Source organism: Sminthopsis crassicaudata, chromosome 1, assembly GCF_048593235.1.
Source record: "Sminthopsis crassicaudata isolate SCR6 chromosome 1, ASM4859323v1, whole genome shotgun sequence".
Taxonomy (NCBI): Eukaryota; Metazoa; Chordata; class Mammalia; order Dasyuromorphia; family Dasyuridae; genus Sminthopsis; species Sminthopsis crassicaudata.
In genome coordinates, this window is record NC_133617.1 from 352,742,412 (window position 1) to 352,768,774 (window position 26,363).

The window sequence follows — 26,363 nt, forward strand, 5'->3', positions numbered from 1 at the left end:
CAAATCTGCTCAGAGGGTAACATTTTGCTTTTTTTTTTTTTCCCTCAGTAAGAATTTTGAAGACAATTCTTGAAACATCACTTCTCTTTTTATGTGTGTGTATTTTATTCTTTTCAATATGAAAAACCATTATACAGAAGTGTTCTTAAAGGACATGAAATACACAAGAATCACAAATCCAGGGAATAGCATATGATGAAACAATAGTCTGTACATTTTTAATAGTGTGTCTCCTTTTTTAACAACTTGAAACAAATAATATTTGTTACAAAGAAGTTACAAAGTGCTGCATTATTTCTGTACAGAGTGCAACCTAAAAACCATGCGGTAAGGAGGGAATTATTGTAATAAAGATGAAAATTATACTAAAATCCAAAAACCATCACAATAAGGATGAAGAGTCATTGTTAAAAGATGCTCATAATTTGATTACTCATCTCAAAATAAAGTTACAATTTTTTTCTATTAAAAATTGGAGAAAAGTTTCTCTTGGTTAAAAACAAATTAAAACCGATAAAAACACTTCTACTAGTAACCATATAATTTCTATAGCAATAGAAAACAAGCTCTTAGAGACCACTTCATCTTCTTTGATCCCATTAACATTTTTAGATTATAATAAATCACTACAAGGGCGTTGTCTGTCATTTGTTTTTGTTTTATGTTCTCTAAAATAGGAGTGCCATCAGGTAAAGCCAGACACATAAAACATATATAAACCTGATACCGCTTCTTTTAAAAACTGCCTTATTCAATAATAATTTAAATCACTTGAAGTACACCCCCTCCAACAGGGCAAACTGCAATCCTTTTCATGCCTTAGTACATTACTTCATGAAATTTTTTTTAACCAAAATTCAACACCTGATAGACATTTAGATAGTGACAATTAAGTTCTTGTTAGCTTAATCTTAATTATCCAAAGTCACCAACTTAATCCTTCATTTACTGATGGGCCCTTCTGCACAAAGCTAGCTTGGCCCTTGAATGGCTGTCTATCACCAGGGAAGTACTGAGAGCCTTTCTAGTTTGGTGGAAGCTGCTAGAACTTCTGAATCATTGTCTTAGCTTTCAACAGCCCAGGACCAGTTCCACCATGATGAGGCACTGGAGGAAAACTTTATACAATATAATGTTAAACCTAATATAAATTAAATACCAGCTTTTAAAAATAGTGTGTGGTGAAAATACTTTTAATCTTCTCATTTACAAACCAAGTTAAGTTTATTTTCCAATGTTATTTTTAAATAGTTTGCTCTGGAATAATTATTGGTCCTCTGGGGAAGAATATATATATATATATATTTTTTTTTTTTTCTAAAAAGTCCAATATTTATAACTCCAAGAACCATAACAAAATTCTGTTGTAAAGTTTTATAATTGTTAGGGAACTATTACATGTGAGGACAGTTTTTAACTCTTTAATGCATAATAATTTTTCAAAGACTTTTGAGTTACCCTGTACTTATATTAAACAGAGAGGAAAAGAGCAGCAGCTAGTAAAGTTCCTCTCTCATTTAAAAGATGGAAATCTACTCTCCCTTAAATGGAAAAAAATACATAAGATCTTTTTGTACAAATGCCACAAGAATGTTGGCACAAAGCCCTCAGTGACCTTAGATGAGTCCCAGAAAGTCTAAGTCAGTCTAAGACAATAGTTTGGCCAAAATTACTGCTCACACGGCCAGAGCATATCTTGATCACAAACAAAGCAACTGAGAGGAAATAAACAGACCCTTTGAATACTGAGCTGGCATATCTAACTATAATGTGGTGGAGAGCAGTATCATTACATTTTAAAATATTAATAGCTAGGAAAACAAGAAAATAACACCTTCTTAAATGTACTTTAAAAACCCTTTTTAAAAAAACCTTTCATCTCCAAATTTATACTTCTCTAAGTGAAACGCAAGTGTCAGTTCAATACATATGACTAAATGAAATAGCATCATAGGAAAAATGACAATAAGCATGATCAAAAACATTTGCAGGAATGGCCTTTGATAATGAAGGATTAAATCTGTGATTTTCCATAATGATAATTTAGTTAACAAGCACTTGATTGTCATTAAAGACTTTCATTTTCTATATTTTGACCTATAGATCACATTCTGAAATATGTGTAGTTCAAAACTCATTTTTAATTCCTAGGACTGGACCCTCATTAGCAAGTCCATCCCTGCTTCACCCCACACTCCTACTCCCCACCGCACCATTACACCCCACTCAGCAGTCAATCTATAAGAGAAATTCCAAAACATAGAAAAATATAGAATTTGAGGGCAGGAATTGGGGACAAAGCCACTTTGGGATTTAGCTATGTATTGTGGCTAAAACTTTTTCAAGTGTAACTGATAATGAGTATAGGGAGACTTTTACAAATGTGGAGAATAGAAAATGGGATAAGGGAAGGAGACAACAAACCCAGGTTGTAGGACCTTGAACAGTTATTAATTCTGTGTCCCTGAGCCAGCCCCTTCCCTACTACTAAGGGTGGTGTTATCATGACTATTACAAAGCAAAATCTAACCATATTCCTATTGTAGGAAAAGGGAGAGTAGAGGACTGCAAAAATGAAGAGAGTAAAAGATGGGTTAGGTACAATACAAGATCTCTTCTGGGTGTCCTGGAGAGAAGAGATTTGGCCCAAGGACAGATATGAAACTTCTTACTTAAGAAATATTAAATTTGTATTTCCTCTGTGTCAATATAGATCTCCCTTACATAAAGAGATTTCTTTGAGGTACGTAGTTGTATGTCTAGAAAAAATATACAAGTTAAACAAGATATATGAGCCACTATAGCAGATACTGAGCTTCTTTAAAAACTAAGGACATTTTTAGGTCACTACTTTGCTATGTGGATACAACAGTCTTTAGAATGAAAAATTATTATCTACTTACCAGATCGTAAAAAGATGTTGCCGTTTTGGCATACTATGTACTATACTGTAACATTTGAGTGTCTGCAATGTTTAATTTGTTTAGTACAATTTTTTTTCCCAAAGCATATGGTGATTTGAGGTGTGGGCACAGAAATATATATGCATATACATATAAAGAGAAAGATATTGAGAGTAAGGGTACTTCTATTTCTTGCTGATGACAGTAAAGTACTATGAATCATTTTGCAGAGAAAAGATGAAGTGGGATTTGAGACTGCTGGATTAGGATCAAATGAACAGATATAAAATAGGTTTGTAAAATTTCTATCAGATGAACATAAATCCAAAACTCTGCATTTAAGGGATCATCACATTGGTCTCTTAACAACCCACAGAGTAGCTTTGAGTCCAATAGATGAAAGATCTCTCCAATCCAGGGTAGGAGAAACCAGATTCCAGGCTAAATAGTCAACACTTTTTTTTGTTGATCTACTATGTTCCTAGCACTGTGTTAGATGCTATACAAGAAAAAGAAAGTATAAGACATGGTTCCTTCCACAAAGAAATTTCCCAGAAGAAAAGCTGGAGAATGTCTAACTAAAACTTCATCATTTGTGCATTTACCATTAGTATAAGAAAACAACATAGGATAAAGAGAAGGCAGGGTGGGGATGGATAGAGATATTGCATTTTACTATTGCCTAAGAGACTGAAAGCTACTTAAACAACTACAAGTGACCATCATTATTATGCATAAACCCAGAATAATAAAGATGGGTTAAAGCCACTTCATGTGCATAACTATATCTGCAGTCTTTTTCAGAGTCACTCAAGAAACGATTCTTTAGAAAACTTTGAGTACCAACTGCCCTCCAGCACCACTAACCCTACAAAAACACAAACACAAAACCCATATCCCAACTTTTAAGACTTTTCCTCAAGTCACCAGCACATTTATTTTTTTAAAAAGTTGTAATTTTATTAACAACATTGTATATTGCATTGAAATGCAGTTATGAAGTTATGACAGACAGTCATAGGCAGACAGAAAGTAAAGGCAGAAAATTCATGTTCAGATGTTATTGCTTTAGAATAGGCAAAACATCCTTTTTTTCTCCCCCAAACACTACATAGTTTGTTATTGGCTTAAAACAATGTATGTCAAACATTTCATTTTATGTAAATGTATTTTAAACTACTGTCCACTATAGCAATAGACTTCCATTTTAACAAGGTTTGGATTTAATGTAACAATTCTGACATATGAAGCAGTTAAAATGAGCCTCTATAATAGGATTTACCAAAGCATTAGAGAGCTTCATCTGTAGGCTCTGTATAATCACTTATCAAAAGAGGTCCCTTTATTGTATATTCTTTCATCCTAATGGTATTTTTAACTTAAAATAATAAAAATCCTTTTTGGATTTTCCAAAGAATTAGCCAGAGCTTATGATTTTTTTCCCATGCAAAGGCTTCTAAAGGAAACTTGACCACAAAAGTGAAGCCTAGCATCTCTGTAAAAACAGGAGTCCAAGTGATAAAGTTCTGATTAATTTCTTAAAAGAACTGCCTTCTCCTCAAGACCAGTCTTCCAGATGTGAGATTCTACTGAGGAGAGAAGACATAAGGGGAACCCTTGAAGAGGAAGTATAAAACAATCTCTCAGGTAGAAGTACCAGCTTAAAGAGCTTTGTCTGAATTGTAAGGTATTATGGTAGAACCAGGCTATCATTCTTATTTTCTTCCAAACCCAGATGGTATTTTTACTTTTCCCCCTCCCCCAGCAGATAGGATATTCTAGATATCTACTAGAATGACCCTATTCACTCAATGCAATTTCCTTCCCCAAAACATTCAAAGGTATTAACTCAAATCATAATACTTGATGTTCTACAATTTTTGAATAATTGTTTTTTTGAAAAGCTAGGCAAAATTAAGAGATGGCTTTATGGCAGGGTAGAAAGAAACGATCAGGATCTGGAATCAATTGTCTATTCACTAAAAATTCTATTTAGGGAAATATCAAGAAGACTACTAATTATTAGTAGTTTGGAATTAACTATCATTTGTAATAGATATTATCTTAAAATAATCTCTATTCTTCGGCAAAAGGAGTCATCAAAAGACTGCCCATCTGACGCTCCACAGTTCTTCAGAAAAAAGCCCTGTTGTCCCCTAACACTTTCTCCAAAAAAGAGTCCTTACTGACTTCTATATATTTTGTCCTGAGCAGTGGAGGACAGGGATTTCAAGACTCGAATCTCAGTCTGAGACATATGATTAGAATGATTATATAATAAAGACTGAGAAAGGTAGGGAAAGGCAAGGAGAATGGGAGATGTCCTTAATTCCTTAGCATTATTGCTAATCAAAAGTTCTTACTTGTTCTTCTTCCTAAAAAAACATCAGGTCACTATTGTTAAAATATGAAAAAGATATCAACATTAAAAGTCATTCCTAAGCCAAAAGGACATTTTGAACAAATGAAAACATTTTTCTGAACCCTCAATAAATTCAAACCAAAGAATGGAATATTTTTATACACAATTTTAAAAGGAAAAAAAATTTCTTCTGAACAAAATCACTGTTTTTTAGTAAATCCAAAAAAGTTGAAAATAGGGTCAAATACAAACTTTGCTGTTTATACAAGATGAAGGATTGAGAAAGCACATCAAACTCTTATTCTTTGCAAGATTCATCTAAGAAGTTTCTTTAAGAAAGGTTAATTTGCCTAGAATACTTTTCAATCCTCTTTATTAGCCAAATCTTGATGAAAAGATTTGATTTTTATACTTCCCAATATGTTCTTTCATCCTAAAGATATTTCTGGACTGGAAAATCTAAAAAAAGGATGGTATATTATTTTAAAAGAATTAGATCATTACAACCTCTGACTTTTTTTTTTCTTCTCCACAGAGGTTTACTTAATTCTAAAAGTGAGTAATTACTGCTATTTTGTCTTTTTTTAAGGAGAATCTTCTCTTGCCAAAGTTTTCTAGGTGGCTTCTACAGTACTACAGGTAAAACTAAACTGGAATTAAATACCTTAAGTTTCCAGGCAGGCTTTTTGTGGGCTAGCCTGAGAACCTAAACATTTATAAGATCATTTCAATGGGAAAATGTGTACCAAGTCAACTTAATTCAGGAAGTCATCACCTCTCACCTTGACTATTGCAATATTCCCACCAACTGAACTGGATTTCAGATTTCTCCTTTTTTAGCCATCCTTCACACAGCTGCCAAAATGGTCTTCCTAAATTCACATGTACCCACACCACTCTTGTGCTCAAAAGCTTTCAAAAGCTATTACCTCTAAATAAAATGCAAAATACGACATGGCAGTTTCCAGCCCACCTTTCTAGGTTTATTTCACAGCCCTCTACACATATTTTGTGTTCCAGTCAAGATGGCCTATTTGCTATTTTGAATACTTTGATATTCTATTTGCCACTTTGATGATTTTACAAAGGCAATCCTCAAAATTTGGAATATACCCACTCCTTCCTGGTGTTTGCTACCCTTGCTTTCTTCAAGGCCCAATCCATGAGCCATGCCCTGTGAGAAGTGCTTCCTTATATTCTCATTGATCTAATTTTCTCCTCTTCTTTCTTTGAATGCTTTATTAAATGTTCATATGTTGTATCTCCCCAGTAGAATACAAATTCCTGGAAGGCAGCAACTATTCTCTCTTTTGTTTTTATAGCTCCGATTCCTTATACACAGCTGGCATTATAAATGCTAAGATTGGACAGGAAGAGCTAACAAACAACTTTCAGACTTTTGGAACACAGGGCACTTGTAATTGAGGAGCATCCCATATTTACGTGCTGAGGAGAGCTCAGATTAAACCAGTACAATTTCTAATCACACATTTACTGCCATGAAAGATGAAATTATTCTAAATTCCTTCTCAGGTTTTACAAGAATGCACTTTATGAAATTTCTTCACTATTACAATTATTTTTCCATAGTTGGATCTTAGAAAATAAATATTCCCCTTCTATTATACATGCACACTATCTATGAATATGACTAACACTAAAAAAGAAATATTTACACTGACGATACTGAGACTATGGAGACTTTTTGGTTTCTAAGATGTAAAAAGAGATGATAATTTATTGTCTATACTAGGTCATATATACTTACAACAGAAATGAAAATGTCTAATCTGTAAAGCAATGCACAAAATGAAAAATTTCCATCATTTATTGACAATGTCATGAACAATTATACTAAAATGGCTATTACCTGGTACAAACCCATTGCTAAAAATGCACTTTAAAAAGAAAGCATGGGATCCAATAGCTCTAACACACAGTGTTACAAATAAAAGAAAAAACATATTTGTTTTGGTAACTCTGGTTATATGCAAAATATACCAGATCTGTAGCACTGCTTTTTATTCAAAAACTTTGAGGGGACATTAAAAGTGTTCCAAGTGACTACACAGAACACTACAACTCATCTACAATGTTTTATTTGTAGTGCTGTCTGGATATTGAAGCTAAAAATAAATGGAAGTTGGGAAAATAGTTGGGAAAAGTCACAAAATGTGTTTTTATAGTCCAATTGATTTTGTAGATTCTTCACATTAATGAGATCAACTATACTTAAGATAAAGCTAGATTTATCTCCATGGATAGGAGATAAAGATTTATATCTTATGAAATTAGCTCCAGAATCAAGAATAATTTGAGGGATCAACTCTTTGAATTGACAAATTCCTAGAAAGCATTTCCAAGTTTATTTATTCAAGAAGTGGCACTCAATGCATATGCCCAATTAAGCATGCTATGTTTTTTCTACATTGAGAATTGATGAATTAAGATAAACAAAGTAATGCTTTTAATAGGCAATAAACAAATTAGACTCTTCTACTGTCCCACTGACTATAAATGGAACGTCAATGTGCTCAGGGACAAAGTGAGTTAGATGAAAACTGAAGTCTATCCTGGGATACTTTAACTTGTTTCCATTCTTGTAATAATTCCAGTAAGTTCAGAAAAAACTACTCTCTTGTCACTTAATATTACCCTAAGAATGTGAATGTCCTCAGTTTAACTCAGAAAATGATTTCCATTTTCATGTGTGTTGAGTCAAAAGTACTGAGAGGCACAGACAAGGTGACACTGGAGTTGATAGACCAGGGTAAAGCTTAGCCTTAATCTGTCAACTTTATGTCCTCTTCATCATCAAATCCCTATAATATATGAGTATAATGTCTCAACCTCCTGATTAGTTCTTTTTCTGAAGAAATTACATATCATACAGTGATTAGATATTGAAGTTACATTCACATATTAATGCAGAAACATAAAGAGGAACCTTCAAAATTACATAAAGAAAAATAGAAAGGTTTTAGTTTCTCACAGGGCCCTGGATCAAAAAATATATAAAAGGATCTTTTTAAAATAATCACTTCTTTGTGAACATATTAACACATGGATGTCAATTTTTAAATTGTCATGTTAACTTGCCAATAAAATAGGAAAAAAACCCAACATTTTAAATATTTTTATAATTTTTTTTGTATTTTGTTGGGGATATCTGTGTTGTGTCACTTTCTCAACAAGGTACAAAAATAATACTACAAGACTATCCACTTAACCTATCTCCAGCTCTTGCAAAGTCCTGAGGGCCTGGAAAAAGCTGTTGTCATCAATCCTCACTGTAGATGTCTCCAGCAAATGGCAGGTGCACATGGCTGCCTGTGACATTGGGCAACCGAGACAAATCTGGCAGGTTCTGGATTCGAGACCTGAGTTCTTTTCGAACCTGGGATACTCTGGCTAACTTGCGCTTGTATTCCTGAAATGAAATAACTTTGTATTAGCACTTGGAGATTACACCAAGATTAGCTACTTAGCTAACAGTTAATTGATCACCTCATGAAACTTACAAAATGAACAGTGAGAATACAATTTAGTCTTTAGGATGGCTAGTCAGGACTGTAAAAAAAAAAAAAAAAAAAAAAAAAAAAAAAAAAGCAGAGTTTTGGAAAAATGACTAATCGGGTAAATTTTGATGCGATTATATTAATACCAATGTTCCTATCCTGTGGAGAGTGAGGAGGAAAGATAAAATATATTAGTATATCTAACAATGCATAAGCATTTAATGCAATAGAATACTGTTAGAAATCTAGATTATGGTTTAAGGTGCCCTTATCAGATAAGATGAATAAAGCATTTACTTTTGTTTCCCCTATTAAACTGTGAGCAGATGAACATATTTCTTGAGCAACAAACTGCTAATATATATATAAAATAATAAACTTCACAGTTTTTATATAATACTTGCCTCATAACCAACCTATGAAGTAATTTGGTTAATATCTTGGAAAGGGATCACTTAAGACTGATAGTCTTTTAATTCCACTTTAGCTCCTTAGGAAAAAAAAAATCCCCTGATCTTATAGAACTCATGAAGGGTGAGGCTGGGTACTGAAGATTTCTGACTTCACCCTGGCTAATAACATAGCCTGGGTTCAAGTTACCCAGCAAAACACTCTCCAACCTCTAGAAAAAATAAGAAATAGGGTCTGAGCTTAAAGGGGAAGAAGTTCAGGAGCTAAAAGACTGGTGACTGAATCAATTTCTGTGAACTTTGGGGAAGAGAATGAGGAATGAATCAAGCAATACCCTTCTAAAAGCCTTTGGATCTATGGTATCTATGTTAATATATGGGTATGTAACATCTATATATTAGTATATTACCAAGCTGATAAAACAGAGTAGCCACAATGAAGGAAGAATAGTAAAAACAGTAAAGAGTAGTTCATAGGAGACAAAACAAAAGTTCATGGTCTCAAGATGTATAGTTATAAATGCATGAAGTATGGGAAATAAGGGAGGTCAACTACAGATTCTAATACAAGGAGGCAAATTTGATTAGCACTGAAATTTGGTGGGATAGTCCTATAACTGGAAGATGGTTCTGGAAGGATATAACTTACTTTAAAAGAACTAAATAAACAGGATAGGGACCTATTAAGACGATTTAAACTTATAAAAATCCAGAACTCAAGAAATAGGAAATTGGTTGGAGAATATTTCAGTGAAGAGTTACTGGGGTGATGAACAAAGGAGGTAGAGAAACACAAGGGATATTTTGATGGGAATATACTTTAAATGATCTGCAAAGGAGAAAAGAGATGAGGAGTTTAGGAAACATCATAAACCTTACACAGAAATAACAGGAACAGAGACCTTCAAATACTACTACATCAGTTGGAGTTCTCTACCAATAGCAGAATTAATAATGTTTTGGCTGATTATGAGGTAAGGTATTTGAAGCGTTTTACAAATCATAAAGTGCTATATAAATGTCATTTAATATCTATTCATCAGAATTTCATCATCCAAAAGGTAAATGAAACATCAAGTGGAGGTACTGTTCTATAATTTTGGCCCAATATGGTCCAATTAGTCACTGGACTAGAAATGATAGGTATTTCCTTTTCTGACAAAGTTATTATATTGGTAGATCAAGAAATGTCATAAAATATAGCTACAATGACTACAAAAGTATTCTAATAGTCTCTCATGAATTTATCCTTGTGAATAAGATAGAGAAATGTGAGCTAAATGAAAGTATAATCAGGTAGAAAAGGAATGGGTTGAATGGATAAATTCAAAGAACAATTAGTAACAAATATTATTATTAGAATTAATGACTCAGGGCAGCTAGGTGGCACAGTGGATAGAGTACCAGCTCTGAAGTCAGGAGGACCTGAATTCAAATATGGCCTCAGACACTTAACACTTCCTAGCTGTGTGACCCTGGGCAAGTCACTTAACCCTGATTAACTCAGCCAAAAAAAAAAAAAAAAGAAAAGAAAAAAAAAGAATTAATGACTCAATGTTAAGGCTTCAATTGAGTCCTGGGCATCTGTGACTAGTTATTTAAGAAGCTTAAATCAAAGAGTTACATCACACATTTTAGCCCATTTATAACTAGTCCAAAATAAGTTATTGACTAACATATTAAAATTGCTAGTAAGTCACTTAACTAGATTTTTTAAAAAATGGCTGAAAGCAAGTAAAATCACAACTAGTACTGAAACTTGCAGTTCTTCTGCAAAAATACGATTGTTTTAAGGCCTCCTTTTTAATTTCCCAAAAATAAATGGATAATGAGCTGGGACCATAATTGAATCAGAAGAGAAGAAAAGAGAAGGCTAGATGCTGCAGAACAATTGCAAAGATGACTCCAAATTACCATCCAAAACAAATATCCATCCTTTAACAAGAAAATTTTTCCAGTGATATTGTATGACAGCTTTGGATCACAGGATTCTAATAAATGTGGAGAATTTAATTTGAGGATAACTCAAAGGGAGTTGGAAAAGCAACTTGTATATATAAGTATTTAGGATACAACTTTTAAGAAACAATAACTGGGTGTCAAGGATGTCATGAAAAAAAAGTATCATCAAAGTCAATGGCCTGGTCAAGTAACAGGAGTGAGGAATATATAAAAGGTAGCCTATATCTTCTATTGGTATTCACTACCATCGAGAGAATGTCAGGAAGGTCCTTAAGACATTATGCCTTTAAGTGGTGAATTTATAGAAGAATATAGACAAGAATGACACAAGATAAGACATGGAATCATAGATCCAATGGAATATTAGAGAACTGTTAATGAACAAGATATAAATTAAGTATAAGGAATATGGTTTGCCTGCCTGTGAAGCTAAAGATTTTATTGGATGTTTTATGAGAATATAAACTAATGAAATAATTGATACTTCAATTACTATTGTCAGTTCTGGCCAGGTTAAGAAAGGGGAAGCATAAATGGGCATAAAAGCACCTGTTTGGAACCATCTTGAATAAATATAGAAATATATCAGTGCTAGTTTCCAGGAGTAGTTACAAAGGACTATAGTTTACTTGTTGATCCAAACATAGATATTCAATGATTTCAGAAAACTGTATGATAGGCTACGTATATCCTTTCTATGTTTTGGTTTCCAAATCTGTGAAAGGATGAGATTGGAGCTCCTTCCAGCTAATCATTCTTAAAGGGAAATACAGAATAATATATCTGGAAAAGACCTCACATCATCTTGCTCATTACTTATTCATATTAATCCTGTTCACAATACTCTTGTTCTTACAGATTTTATGTGAAGACTTCTAATCAGTAGAAACCTATCTCTTTTGGGGCAAATTTGATTATTAAGAATTTTGTTATATTAAGCTAAATTATGTATTCTTAGGACTTCCAAACATCAGTCCTAGTGTTATCCTTTATATTTAAAGCCCCAAAGATGAAGTCATGTAATCCAATCTTCTGACATAGGGTTACATTTAAGTTAAGTGTCTGAGAAGGGACTTGAACCAGGCCCTCCAGGTTCAATAATCTATATCTATACCATATTGCCTTTTAAGGTCTAACAGGAAGATTTAATCCTATTTTTTCACAAAATAATTCAACAACTGTAAACAACTCTACACTGCCAGGTGGTCCAAATGGATAAAACTAAACTTCAGAATCAAGAAAACCTGAGTTTTCTGTCTGAGACACTCAGTAGCTGTGTGAGCCTGGGCAAGTTGCTTAACCTCTCCTAGATTATGATTCTTCATCTGAAAAAGGATAACATCTTTCTCATAGGATTACTTTAAGGATCACAAGATAATATCTATAAAATGCTTTGCAACTGAAAGTACTATATCAATGATAAGCTATTAGAACTGTTTAGCCCATAGGCTTCCCTTCTCCAGGAAAGATGCTTCTACATCCTTCCATCAATTTCTATGTGGTGCAGTTTAAATTCCATCACCATCTTAGACAAAGCATTCCTGATGTGGTCTGAAAATTGAATATATGATAACTACTGTCTCTCTCATTAGGAATGCTCTAGTTTGTTCATGCAACATAGGGACTTTCTGCCTACCATGGCATATTGAAGAATTGTACAAAACTTTTAGTCTACAACCCCTGGGTTGTTTTTCATGTGAATTGCTCTCTGATCCTATCTACCTCGACCCTAAACTTGTGAGTTGAACGGAGACAAAACAGGATAAAGAGTTCTGAGACAATGTAGAGTAAATAATTTATGAAGGGGCAAAATAAGTAAGGTTTCCAGGAACCAGAAATCAACATCAATTAAAAAAAAAAAATTGGTGAATTACTTTAACAAAATCAAACATGCAGTTAAGTGCGTTGGGCTCTGGAAGACCAGATAGTTTTTAATGGAGAATAGTCCCTGTCCTTGTAAAGTTTATATTCATTAAAGGGATGTGGTATATACAAATATTATAACACATGGTAAGAGCATGATAGAAGTGTAAAGCTCTAGATATAAAGGGAGAAATCATGACAGGGTAATCTCAGCAAATAGCTCCTGAGACAATCAAATGGTCACTATGAAATGGGTAGATTTGTAAGTCATTGTACAGAATAAGATATATTAGATTAAAGATGAAAATACTGTATTGAGATTACTGATGGAATCATTCCATAATTTGTAACAGGAACATTTGGGTATTTGGGAATAGGAGAAGAAAAGGTATTCACTATGGTAGGAGTTACTTACGAGAATTACCAGTGCAAGAAAGATGGGAGGCCAAGCAAGAACAGAAAAGAAGTTATTACTGAAATGCTTAATTATTATACTGTCACTAAAATACTATTGCCAGGTGCTAAGTGTGGAAATCTTGCCTAACTTACATAAATTAGCTCAAAATTAGCTATATATATATATATATATATATATATATATAGCTGCTTTGTGATATCTCCTACTGTTGCCTGGGATTTTTGTCTAATTTTTCATACTGATACTTCAATTAGGTTATAAGTTCTTATATGATACTGAAACAAATTATATTACCTAGAAGTGTACTGAAACTTTTTTTTAGACTGAAGAGAAAGCTGGGTGGCATAGTGGACAGAATCTGGGATTTGGAGTCAGAACACAAGTCTGAATCTTAACTCAGACACGTAATAACTCTGTGAACCTAGCTTAGTAAGCTAATCAGTCAGCTTCAGCTTCTTCATCTGTAAAATGGAGATAGACATTCAATTTCCAAGTATTTTGATTTCCATCAAATGAAATGATACAAGTAAAATGTTTTGCAAACCATAAAGCATTATATAAATGTTAACTCATTAACTTTATTGTAGTTTTTCCATTGTAAATGAGATTCATGTAGCATAGTAGTTAATTTCTAAAAATGGGTACAGATTGAGATCCTTAAACATTTCACAATATTAATATATAACTTGAAGTTTCAGTAATTTTACCACTCTTGTAATTATTTTGGTCCCATACAAAACATTCATTCAAAATAATGTCTGGTTATTTAAAAAAAAAAAAAATCCTGTGTGATTCTGGGAAAGTCACTTAATCCCAATTGCCTCAGCAAAAATAAACAAATGAAATAACACAAACAAACCAACCCAGCAATTTGTTATCTATAGGAGAAATGATTCCTGAACATTAATGAAAAAAACAAAAGTGACTGCAAAATTCCTTCAAAAGCCAACTTTCATAGACATCCAATTATGAGCTGATTCAACAAACACTGAAGTGCTTACCTAGAACTGTTCCAAGTGCCTGAAAGACAATTCTATAAAAAACGAGCAAAAACTACCAGCCAATCTAATAAAACCTATGGACCCTTTCTCAAAAAAAAAATTTAGATGCATTAAATAAAATACAGTGGTTTCTAAACCAATTACATTAAAGGTTAACAAATTCTTTTAAAAAACAAGTTCATGGACCCAAAGTTAAGAAACTCTATAGTTTCTTCCACCCTAATTTGGCCTGGTTTCCAAGTCCTCCATAATTTAATAGGCATCACTCTATCTTAAAAAAGAAAAAGAGACAATACTGGTACTAATACCTCACCAAGATTAAATGAGATGATATATGTAAAACATTTGTGAGGAAATATCTCTGCTCCAAACAAAGGAGTTTATGAACTCCAATGACAATGGAGCTTCCTACTTCTATTCCATATCATCCCCTAATCCTCTGAAAAATCTTAAGTTCCAACTCAAATAATTTCCTTTAGGAAGACCACTCTAGTTCACAAGATTTTCCTTTATCAACTTCTATTATACTTACATGTACTACCATAGCTACATATTTACATTTTGAATTATTCTCTAATCATTTAAAGTATTATCAGCCTCATTTTCTTAACATTACTGCAAATTCTTTGAGGTATAGAATGTGTGTATGTGAACATATATGTACATACATACATAAGAGTGAGAATTCTGGCTATCTCTCTCATAAGCCTTATTCAAGTGAATACCTGATAGGTTGCTTAATCAAGAAAAATATCTATGGTGGGAAAGCCAGAGTGAAAGCCAGGACTCCCCCAGTCTCTCCCTGAAGCCATTCTAAAGACTTTTAAGTAAGCAGTGGTGATCCAAGAAAAGGAGCTCACAGTCTAATAGGAAAGAAAGCATGCAAACAACTATACTTAAGCAAAATAAATACAGAATAAATTGGAGGGAATCTTAAGAGAGAAGATGCTAGCATTAAGGGGAACCGAGAACTTGAAGACCAGAAATATTAGCTACAAGTTCCATTGATCATGATTGTAAAAGATTATAGTATCTTGTAAAGCCATATAGACTTGGAGGTTTGTTTCTCCCTAGAGGCATTCCCATTAGTCCTGTTCTCATTGCCAGACTTTGTAGATCATGTATATCTTTAGTCATTTTAGTCATAGTTCTCCTGACCTTTAGTTTTTATTTCACAACTCCATATGAATATCATCTTGCATTTACTTTGAGACAGCTTTGCATATTCATTTGCTAATGAAAATTGACATACTCAGGTTTTAATAATTTGAAAAAATAAATATTCATGATAAGATTTCTTCTCCCTCTGATTATATTTTTTGCATTTACCAAAAAAGAATGGCCTTGTATAGTGAATTAAGGACTGGGAATTGAGGTGAAAGTGTATTGCACGTGAAGGGGGCACAGCTTTGCTACTGAACAGACCTTGGGCAAAATCACTTAATTTTCTGCTTATTTCCTCATATACATTGTAGGGATATTAGTAACCAGATCTTCCAGGGTTGTGAGGATCAAATGAGATAATGTTTTGCAAACTTCAAAGCTCTTATCTAAATAATGTTAATATGGTTAGCAATATTATTGTTTCTCCAACTACCTTGATCTTGGGCAAACTGTATGTATTTTCTGGGCCTATTTCTTCACCTGTTCCAGAACTCAGGATAACTTTTTTTTCTTACACTTCCTTTGCTGTCAAATTTTATAGCATTGTAGCTAGTTGGTTTTACTAGGGTCAGATTCAGTTTTAGTTCTATGCTAACTTTTAAATAAGGATTCTAAACAAATTTTAGAGCATCAGAACCCACAAAAGAAGTAGTGGAACACTTTTCCTGCCAAAGGTAACTTGGAAAGTTGGTAGGCAGGGTCTGTTGCATTGGAATGAGTCTGAAGCATAATCACAGCATAGACTATGGCAGCACAACCTGGTCCTCAGAAAACCAGGAGAAGACCACAGGGCCTCTAAATTGGCAGCAGCCCACAGTTGCCAAGGACAACTGGGAGGAAAGGTTTAGAGCACTAGAGTGTGAGGGGATGCCACTGAATGAAGTGACAGAAGCTGTGGCAACAGCAGCAAAGTGACAGCAACAACTTGCAGAAATCTCAGCACCAGTAGGAGCCAAACAGCTGATCAGAGGAAGATTGCAGAGGCCTTTTTGCTAGCACTGAAGTAGCAGTAGGGAGATCTCTGAAAAGAGCTGCACTAAACTCCTGAAGCTTGGGACATTATACCCTCCAACTTTAAAACAAAGCCCAATAGTAGGCTGGGAAAACGAGCAAACAACAGAAAAAGATTCTGACCATAAAAAGCTACTATACTGACAAAGGACACATAAAAATATACACTTAAAAGATAATATTAAAGCTCCTAACTCCAAAGCCTCCAATAAGAATTGGTCTCAAGACACAGAAAAGCTCAAAAGGGATTTTTAAAATCATGTAAGGGAGATAGAGGATAAATTGAATGTATTCCATCAAGGGAAAATGAAAAAGAGGACTTTCAAGCATTCATGAAAAACCCAGAACTGAACAGAAAATATGATTTTCAAATACAGGACTCAGGAGAAGCACAATGAGGTAATCAGGAAAGTGAAATTGTACAAGACTTAAGATTTTTCTGATTAAGTCCCTACATGGTATGATGATACCTTTAATTCATAAGAACTTTCTCAGAGGGCACAAATATTAGTTGAATAGGAAGGAATAAAACTGAAAAATTAAAGGATGAGAAGAATATATGAGACAAAGTGGAAAATATATGGGAGAAGTGGAATGATGTAAATTATATGCCATAAATTAGGCAAGAAAAAGCCTTTACAGTGGGGGGAAGGAGAACAAAGGGAATAAATAAACCTTTCTCTCATCAAATTTGGCTCAAAGAGAAAATAACATACATACTCAATATAAATGTAGAAATCTATCTTACCCTGCAGGAAATTAGGAGTGGAAGATAAGATAAGAAGGGGGAAAGGCATATTGGGGGAGGGAGTCATCAGAGGCAAAACACTTATGATCAGAGGTCAACTTGTCTAAATCATAAAATGTCCGGAGGAAAATAATATAAGGCTGGGGATAAAGTTAAGAATCTCTAGAGTAAGGAGTCCAAAAGAAGAAGAAATTATTATAATAGTCCAGGTTATGGCATTAACATGTATATATTAAGAGTGGTGATAATAGCAACAGAAAAGAATGTTTTTTTCTAATATTAGACTTTATCTCAAAACTGATCTTTCCTCAAATATCTTCATGTTCTTTGTCTCCTGAGAGCCTTCTATTCAATTCTCCCATTAAATATAAAAAACTTAACTTCAGGCACCACAAAATCTACTTATTATCTAATCTCCTAATTATCTGCTACAATTTTCATTCAATTTTTTTTTTTTAACTACTAGACTTTTTTACCTCCCTCTACTAGACTTTCCCTGTTCTGAAAACAAACAGTGGCTCCCTTACCAAAAATAAAAGCTTTTTGGTCAGTACTTCCAATTTTTCTGTTGCATGCCATTGTTGAGTATCAATTCTTTTCTAAAGCCCTTTTAACCCCTATGACATGAAATTTTTCCTGGCATTACTACAAAGTTTAAATAAATAAAGTATGGCAAGAGCAGGGATTACTTAAAGGAAAGGGGCTAAAATTTTGATCTATTTTAGGGAATTCCTGGATAGGGAGATTCCCTCTCCCAATGCAGGTCAGAAATTTCTCTGAGATGTATAGTCCTTCAGGCTGTATCCTGCACTGAGATCCAATAACTTCCCCTAAGTTACACAGACAGTATGGTCAGAAACAAGACTTGAACCCAGGTCTTCTGGCTTCAAGGCTAGCTGTATTCTCTGTACCACAGCTACCTCTTCTTTATTAACATGACTACTTTATGGTTTTCAAAATATATCAATAAATTCTACTAACATAGGAATTGAGTAGGTATTACCTGAGGTTCATTATCGTTATCAAGAATATGGCACATAGTAATAGCAAGATTGTGGGTTAATAAACTATGATAGATTTGGCTCTTCTCAACCATACAGAGATTAAAAACAATTCCAATAGACTTAGTATAGAAAATGCCATCTGCATTCCAATGATCTATGGAAACTGAATGTGGATCCAAGTAAATGATATTTGCCTTTTTTTATTTTTCTCTCTCATGTTTTTCCCTTTTGTGCTGATTTTTCTTTCACAATATAATTAATATGGAAATATGTTTTAAATGATTGTGCATAAATTATATCAATTTGCTTGCTGTCTTGGGGAGGGGAAGAGAAAAAAAATTGGATCTAAAAATTTTTACAAAGTGAATGTCGAAAATTATTTTTACATGTAATTGGAAAAAATAAAATACTATTGGGGGGGGGGGGGGAAAGACCATCCTTTATAGTGCATTACTTTCTCACGCCTTATAGTAATTACAGGAATGTGGCTGGTTTACCTGTGCATTAATCAAACAAGATGTCAGATCTTGATTTGAAATAAGACTGATATTTCAGTTGTTATATAGTATTTACTAAAGACTATTTTCACATTTCTCCTTGATTCCCTTCAAAAACTTGTTCTTTCAGTTTTCCATATGTGGAACCTATGCAAATGTATCATAACCTATTTATCGAACCATAAACTCCTTAGTTCAGCACTTATCATTTTCTATGCCGACTTATTCAAAATTAAACTGAGATCTACAAAAATATGTCAGACTTTTTTTTAAACTGTAGTCAGCTGTGACACAATAGATTAAAACTTAAGGGTTACTATCACCTTCCTAAAGTGTCATCCTATTAACATTAAAATTAAATGTCATTTCACTACAATAAAACATTAAGTCCTCAAAGCAGTGTTATGGTTTGATAGCAAAATTCATAATTCTATTATTATTTTAGGATTTATGTACTATGGACTAATTTTTAATTGATTGTTTTCTTTGAAATATTACTCACAGAATGATTCCTTGATTCAGTTTTTAAATACAGAAATGAATCTTTCACAAGATTTTCTTCAGCAAAGATCATAGAAGCAAAACCATAAAAAGAACTCAGATGTCATCTAATCCAACTCTCGAATTTTATATGTAAAGAAACTAATGTCCAAAAAATACTAAAGGGCAGAGTGAGTCAAGAGAACCTAAGTTCAAATCCAGCTTCAGACACTAACATTGATTAGCACTGTGATGCTGGATAAGTAATTTAACCCCAATTGCCTTGCTAAAAATAATTTATTTAAGGTCTTATAGTATCAGGAACAGAATTGGAACCCGATCCTCTAAATTCAAATTTAGCATTCTTTCCACTGTTTCACAATGCCTTGACATCACAAATCTTTCTGAATTGGCATTCAACTTGATACTTTAATGCAACTTAAAGAGTATATGTGTAAACTTACTTGGTCTTGGATTTGTGTACTTTTCCTTTATCCTCTTAATCACTATTTGGTTAAATGAACAAAGTTAAATCTACATGGAGAAACTTTCAAGATCAGATTCTCTTCTCAGAAAGATTGAGGAATTTCAAACCAATCAGGCACTGGACAATTTCTTATGGGACTAGACTTGGGGAGATCAGTGCTATTTCAAGTGTCCCTAATATGGGCACAAAGACAAGGAAAAAAAAATTTCACTGTTGTACCATTGCACTCTTCTTCTTCATCACATCCAAACTATAAGTGAAATCCCAAATAGGAAAAATGTCTTTTTAGGGCAAATTATGCCATGACATTTACTTTTCAATGCTACAAGCTCAAAATAAATTTGGCTTTAAAGTTACCTTTTAATTATAAAGTTCTATAACTGACTTGTTAGTCATTTGGTATTGGACACTAGCTAAAAATTTTTCCATAATATCTTATATGCCTAAAATTTCTGTTGCTACACCATCTTACATTAATTAGCTAACACTTTCTCACAACAGGGTTAATATATAACAAGAACTTAATTTTACTATTAAATAAACTCCCTAAATAAATAGTACTCTTCTCCTTTTCATACTCATCACCTCATTAATGAAAAAGGAAAATAACAAGACTGTCAGAAGTGGAAGGCACCTCAGAGTAAGACAGTCTATATTACATGAATCCCCTATATTAATTTCTTTACCAAGTAAGACCCAAACTTGATTTAAAAAAAAAAAAAAAAAACTACTAAAAAGGAAAATCTCCAAGGCAACCCATTCTACAACTATAATATTAAAATAATTTTTCCTTACACCAAAATGAAATCTGCTTCTCTGCAACTTACAATCACTTGTCTTAGTGTACTCTCTGGGACCAGCCAGAATAAAACTAACCCTTCCTCCATGTGCCAAACCCCAAAATACTAGAAGACAACTATCATATACCTGCTAACATGTTCTTTCATCAGGTAAAATTGTGCCCAATTGCTTCCATCAGTCCCCTCATTATTCTGGTCATCTTTTACCGCATATATTCCAGCTTAAAATGTAATTCTACATATTAAAACTGAAGCAAATATGTCAGGGCCAGTGAAGAATAAAGCAGAATTATTAAATAAGCTCATAGATTTAGAATTAGAAAAAACTTCTGACAACATAATCAACTCTATCATTTCACAGACCAGGCTTCAGATACTAAATGACCTGAAAAGGATCACTCGGGTCTTATGTAATAGGGCCTACACTTTACTCAAATCCACTGTTCTTGCCATTATGTCCATGCATTGTCCTGGAACAGTGAGCTACTTTTTTTTGGCTATCATACATTATTTGTCCTGCAGCTTACTTAAACGTTAGTTCTTTTTCACATGGGGTTATCTAGCCATATCTCTATTGTTTACATGTGAAGAAAAAGTTTTGAATGACAGTAGGAATTCATATTCACCTTTTTTAAACTTTATCCTACGTTATCCTATTAAATTTGGATGGTTTTTCCAAATTGCTGGGTTATTTTTTTGCCCCTTGATCCAATCATAGACAGTGATACAAGATCCCTTTCATCCTTGTGTCCTTAAGACATCTGAAAATCTGATAAGCATGCCATCTATATAGATTCGAATGATTTATTAAAATGTTAGCTCTTTTTGTGATGGCTAAGAAATGAAAATCAAAAAGATAGATACCCATCAACTGGAGAACGGCTAAATAAACTGTGGTGTTTGTAACAGAATCCTGGTAACCAGGATGATTTAAGAAAAACCTGGATAGACTCAAATGTTAACTGATACATAGAGAAGTGAACAGAACCAAGAAAACAGTTAATACTGTTTGATGAAGAACTGTCAGTGACTTTGCTATTCTAATCAATATAATAATCCAAGATGATTCCAAAAGACTATGAAGGATACTGTCTCCAGGAAAAAAAAAAAAAAAAAAAACAATCTTGATTGGCCAGACTGATGCATGCTATTTTTCACTCTTTCTTTTCTTTTATTCAAGTCTCTTGTACAAAAGGACTAATATAAAAAAAAAAAAAATTACATAATTGTTTGTGTATATATATATATATATATATATATATACAAACAATTATGTAAATATATATATACCGATAGATAGATAGATAGATAGATATAGATATATTTGTTTACCCATCACAGAGAAGGGAGAAAATGAGAGAGAAATAGAACTAGGGACTCTAAATTTTAAACAAAAAATGCTGAAAAATTGAAAAAAGAAAAAAAAAAGTTCAACAGTACAGAGTCAAGCATAGATCCCTTCACTAAAATATATTTCCCACCAGACTCAATCTAACAACAATTATTTGAGTTGTTAACTAGTTCTAAATCTGTATAACTATATTACAGTAACATCTCTTCATCTTATCCAAAAAAGTGACCTGAGATTATAAAATCATTTTCTGAAATCCACATTGTACCTCACATTCTACTTAGATCTGTCTACATGTCCTGTCAAAAAAAGTCAATGAGATTAGTTTTGTTTAATTTGTAGCTGACAAAGCCATGCAAGCTCCTGGTGATCACTGATAAATATTTATAATGCATTCTAGGATTCTGTTAGGAATACAAGCCTATAATAAGAGACTTCAATATTCTTTGATTTGAAAATTGGACATTTTCCCATGTCTGATATTTGCAGCATCTTTTCTATGCCTTACAATTTTTAAATACTAAAGACTGAGAAAACACATTTTTCAAGAGTCCTGGGATGCAGAGGACATAAACAAGGTGACTCAGTGATATATAATATTTTTTAAAAATCAAAATTAAAATAAAATTTCAGTTTCAATTACTCTCTAACCATTTGCGGGGGAGAAGAGGGGGAAGAGAGGCAGAGGAGGGGATCTAATTGTCATTCCTAAATTGAAATCATTTTCCTTGGAGGAAAAAAGAAAAAAAGCAAAATAAGAAATGAAGTTTTTGTTGTACTCATATCATTCCAAAAAAGGCTTATTACTTCTTTGATCTTCTTTTTTGTCTCTAATATTATCATTTTAATTGTCATTAATATTCCCTGCCAGTCTCAAATCATTGTAAAATTGAAAAAAAATTTTTATCATTCCATTTCACATCAACATGTTTAAATTCTCTCCCTGAATTAAAATCTAAACTTCACTTTGTTTACTACTCATACTTTCTACATTTGTTTGCAGGTATAGCTAAGCTGAGTGTTTATAAGTCATGTATTTTGCTGCTCATCTTGGAAATTAGGCTCTAGGAATCAATAATCCTTTTCACTAATAGCCAATTATCTGTGATAGCTGGTTTAGCAAATATGCATTGTTTTTGCCCTTCCCCTCCATTATCAGTTTCATTTTAAGAGCCAGTTGGGCAGATCTGCAAAAGGAAATATAATTTAGCCATTCCTCATTAGGTATTTGTCTATACTTCTGACCAACAGTTCATTATTCCTATATTTATGTAGTAGTATAGAAATTAAAATTTTGAAACATCAAATCAGCCTTTCCTGATACTATTTTTCATTAAGCAGTAGTGACAAAGTCAGAGCTCCTAGAAATTCAATTTTTTCCCCATTTCACGTATATTCTAATGGTATCTACTATTATATCACTTCTTTTCATTTGATTTGCCAGAACTTATTAAATTTGACAAATCTGAAATGTATACCCAAGGAAGACTGAATTCTTCCCCACTATTCATGTAAGGTTAAGAGAGGGGCAACTGGGGTACTCATTGAGAATGTTACCAGCCATATTACTTATCTCTTCGTCCAGACAGAATGATGGCCTCTTTCCCATGGCACCTATGGCTCTATATCATAATTCCAAGTTACAGAGAACCTAAGAAATAGAATACTCAATACTCCTTGGTTGTTTTATTGATTTAAGAAGTTTGTTTCCTTATCAAAAGGTCCACTGTCTACCCTTGATAGGGCAAAATCAGATTGATTACATAGTTGCATTTTCAGTGGAAAAATTCTTTTCTTCCATTCATTTCTTTACTTCTATCTTCCAACCTCTAAACACAAGTGACAAATTCTCCTTTGTCTTGAATGTTTTCTTTATACTTGTTTTCCCTTTTTAAATTTTGCTGCAAGATTTTGCAGAAGTAAATGTTGAAAACTATTTTTGCATGTATTTCGAAACTAAAAAGCTATTATTATTATTATTATTATTATTATTATTATTATTATTATTATTATTATTATTTTGCTGAGGCAATAGGGTTAAGTTACTTGCCCAGGATCACACAGCTAGGAAGTGTTAAGTGTCTGAGATCACATTTGAACTCAGGTCCTCCTGACTTCAGGGCTGGTGCTCTTATCCACTCCACCACCGAGCTGCCCCAAAAGCTAGTATTAAAAAAAAAAAAAAAAAAAAACTGGTTCCATTTAAGAAATAAAACTTAATTATTGCTAATATTTATCCTCAGAATTAACCATCTAAACTTCATTTTTTCTCTGTTAAATAACAAACTTACATTATGTACATTGATGTAATTATTTAATGCTATTAGAAACACAAATAGCAATATCTTTGAAAGTCACTGTAAAGTCTCCTTCCTTTCCATGCTTACTGGAAATCAGTAATCCTTGTGGCTAATATTTATGGCTAACTTCCCTCAGGTCTTAATTCTTCCAATTCTCAGTTATTTCTTGCCTCTTATCCTCCAATCCCTTCATCCCTCAATAATCAGTTTTTTGAATTTTACTTTGTTCTTTCTTCATCACTTTTAGTGATGAAGAAGTCATTCTCTGATCTCTGAGAAGAACTCATGGGCAAAGCTTTCCCATTTTGGATATCTATCCAAGGATTTTTCAAGAGCCTAACTTGCTCCACTATCTTTTATCTGTGATTAGAAGTTGCTAATAAGTCCCATTTCAAATGAGACTTTTTCTTAGCTTTTGATTGTGAAATCTTCAATATTTGAGTCTGATCTAACCTTCAAATCCAAGGACCTCAAATCACCTAAATACTCTGGAAACTGGGGACTGGATGAATGGTATAGTATCCCAAATTCAGTCAATACTGAAAAAAAAAAAAAAACTAGGCTCTTTTGAGCCTAGCTAAAAAACTATAAAAAATTAATGATGTTAAACTGCAATGTGGTGGATAGAATCACAGGTTCCACACAAATGTTTTATATTTCACAGATATATCCTCACTAAAAAAAAAAAAAATTTTTAATTCCCCCATCCCCGCCCCCAGGGAAGAAAGGGAGTAGCAGAAAGTAGTAAATAGGGATTGTTGAAAGCAATATACATGAGATGCAATTTGATTTTTCTATTATTCAAAGATATACTTCATTGTATATTTGGAGTGAAAATCCAAAATACAATACAGATAATTAAACAGGGCCATCAATTTAGCAACATTTCAATCTCATCAGTATGAATTTTGTTTTTCTGTGGATGGTCACATGATTTCATTGTTACAATTTTTGTTCAAGAGAATGTTCTAGGATTCGATGAAATTAAGATAATAACATCTAAGGGAAATTTAAAGAACTTTGCCAAATAGGCAATTCTTTTGTTTTGGTTATCACCTTTCAGACAAAATAATCAAATTGGTTACAATATATTTCCCATATGTAACACTTAATTTGATTACAGTACTCTGCTAAAACTGGCAATCACATCATTTTAATGTTCATTCAGGAGATATCTTCAGACAGAAGTACCTTTCAAGCTGCATTTTTTGTCAACTATCTTTTGAAAATAGAAGAGGGATCCAAATCCGTTATGTGATCATGAATATGTGGTGTACTAAAAAATTTTGCACGAGCTTCTTTTTTTCTCATCTTTTCATGAAGGACATCCTCAAGAAATAAAGTCTATTCTCAAAGATTTTACTGAAATGAGAAAGCAGGCTTATAAATATTGATGTGTTCTCAACTGCTCTTAAAGTTTTGCTGATGCCTTTCATTTTTATACTAGTTTAGACATAACCCTCTTATCTTGCGTATTTCATTTATCCACACCCTAATTGATCTTTTCTATTCTTTTAGCTTCATTTTAGATATAACAATTTATCCTCAAATGCCCTTAAAATTGTGTCAGAAGTGACACAATAGATTCTGAAGTAAAATGGTGGATTACTGTTATAGATATTTCTAGGTGGCTAGAAAGCCTGCTGCACTTTGAGTCTGAAGACCTGTGTGCAATCTTTAGTCTACTTCTCACTGTGTGAACTTTGCCAAGAAAAGTCACCTTTCTAGGTCAATTTTCTCATCCTTAAAATATAGGAGTTAAAGTGGAAATTTTGTAAAGTCCCTTCCAGCTTTAATATTGTATGATACTTTATCTTTCTTTTCAATTTGATATGCAATTATAGAACACAGTGTTAAAGCTATAAAAACCTTGTAAATCATCTAGTTCAACTCCTTATTTTTCATTATAAAGAAACAGAAGCCTGAAGAGATACAGTGACTTGTCTAATATTTAGTTTTAAAGGCCCCAAACTCAAGTTTTCTCACTTCAAAGGCACTATTATTTCTATAACATCATGCTGGCTACCATATTTCCAATATTTTTACCGATGAGAACAAATCCTTCTATAAACATCAGGTAATCC

The 26,363-nt window shown here is 33.1% G+C and overlaps 1 protein-coding gene across 3 annotated transcripts in view; it reads right to left on the reverse strand.

Annotated features, from left to right (window-relative positions):
• RPRD1A (regulation of nuclear pre-mRNA domain containing 1A) overlaps positions 1-26,363 on the reverse strand; it is a 97,872-nt gene that overhangs the window by 21,304 nt on the left and 50,205 nt on the right. For 2 of the 3 annotated variants that reach the window (XR_012484389.1, XR_012484388.1), the window contains exon 7: positions 8,496-8,695. Coding sequence is in view for 1 of the 3 variants with exons in the window: in XM_074279218.1 (XP_074135319.1) it covers positions 8,546-8,695 (150 nt within the window). In the remaining 2 variants the exon portion in view is untranslated. Of the gene's footprint in view, positions 1-86; positions 8,696-26,363 lie in introns of those variants that run through there. The other variant, XM_074279218.1, reaches the window with a different exon arrangement.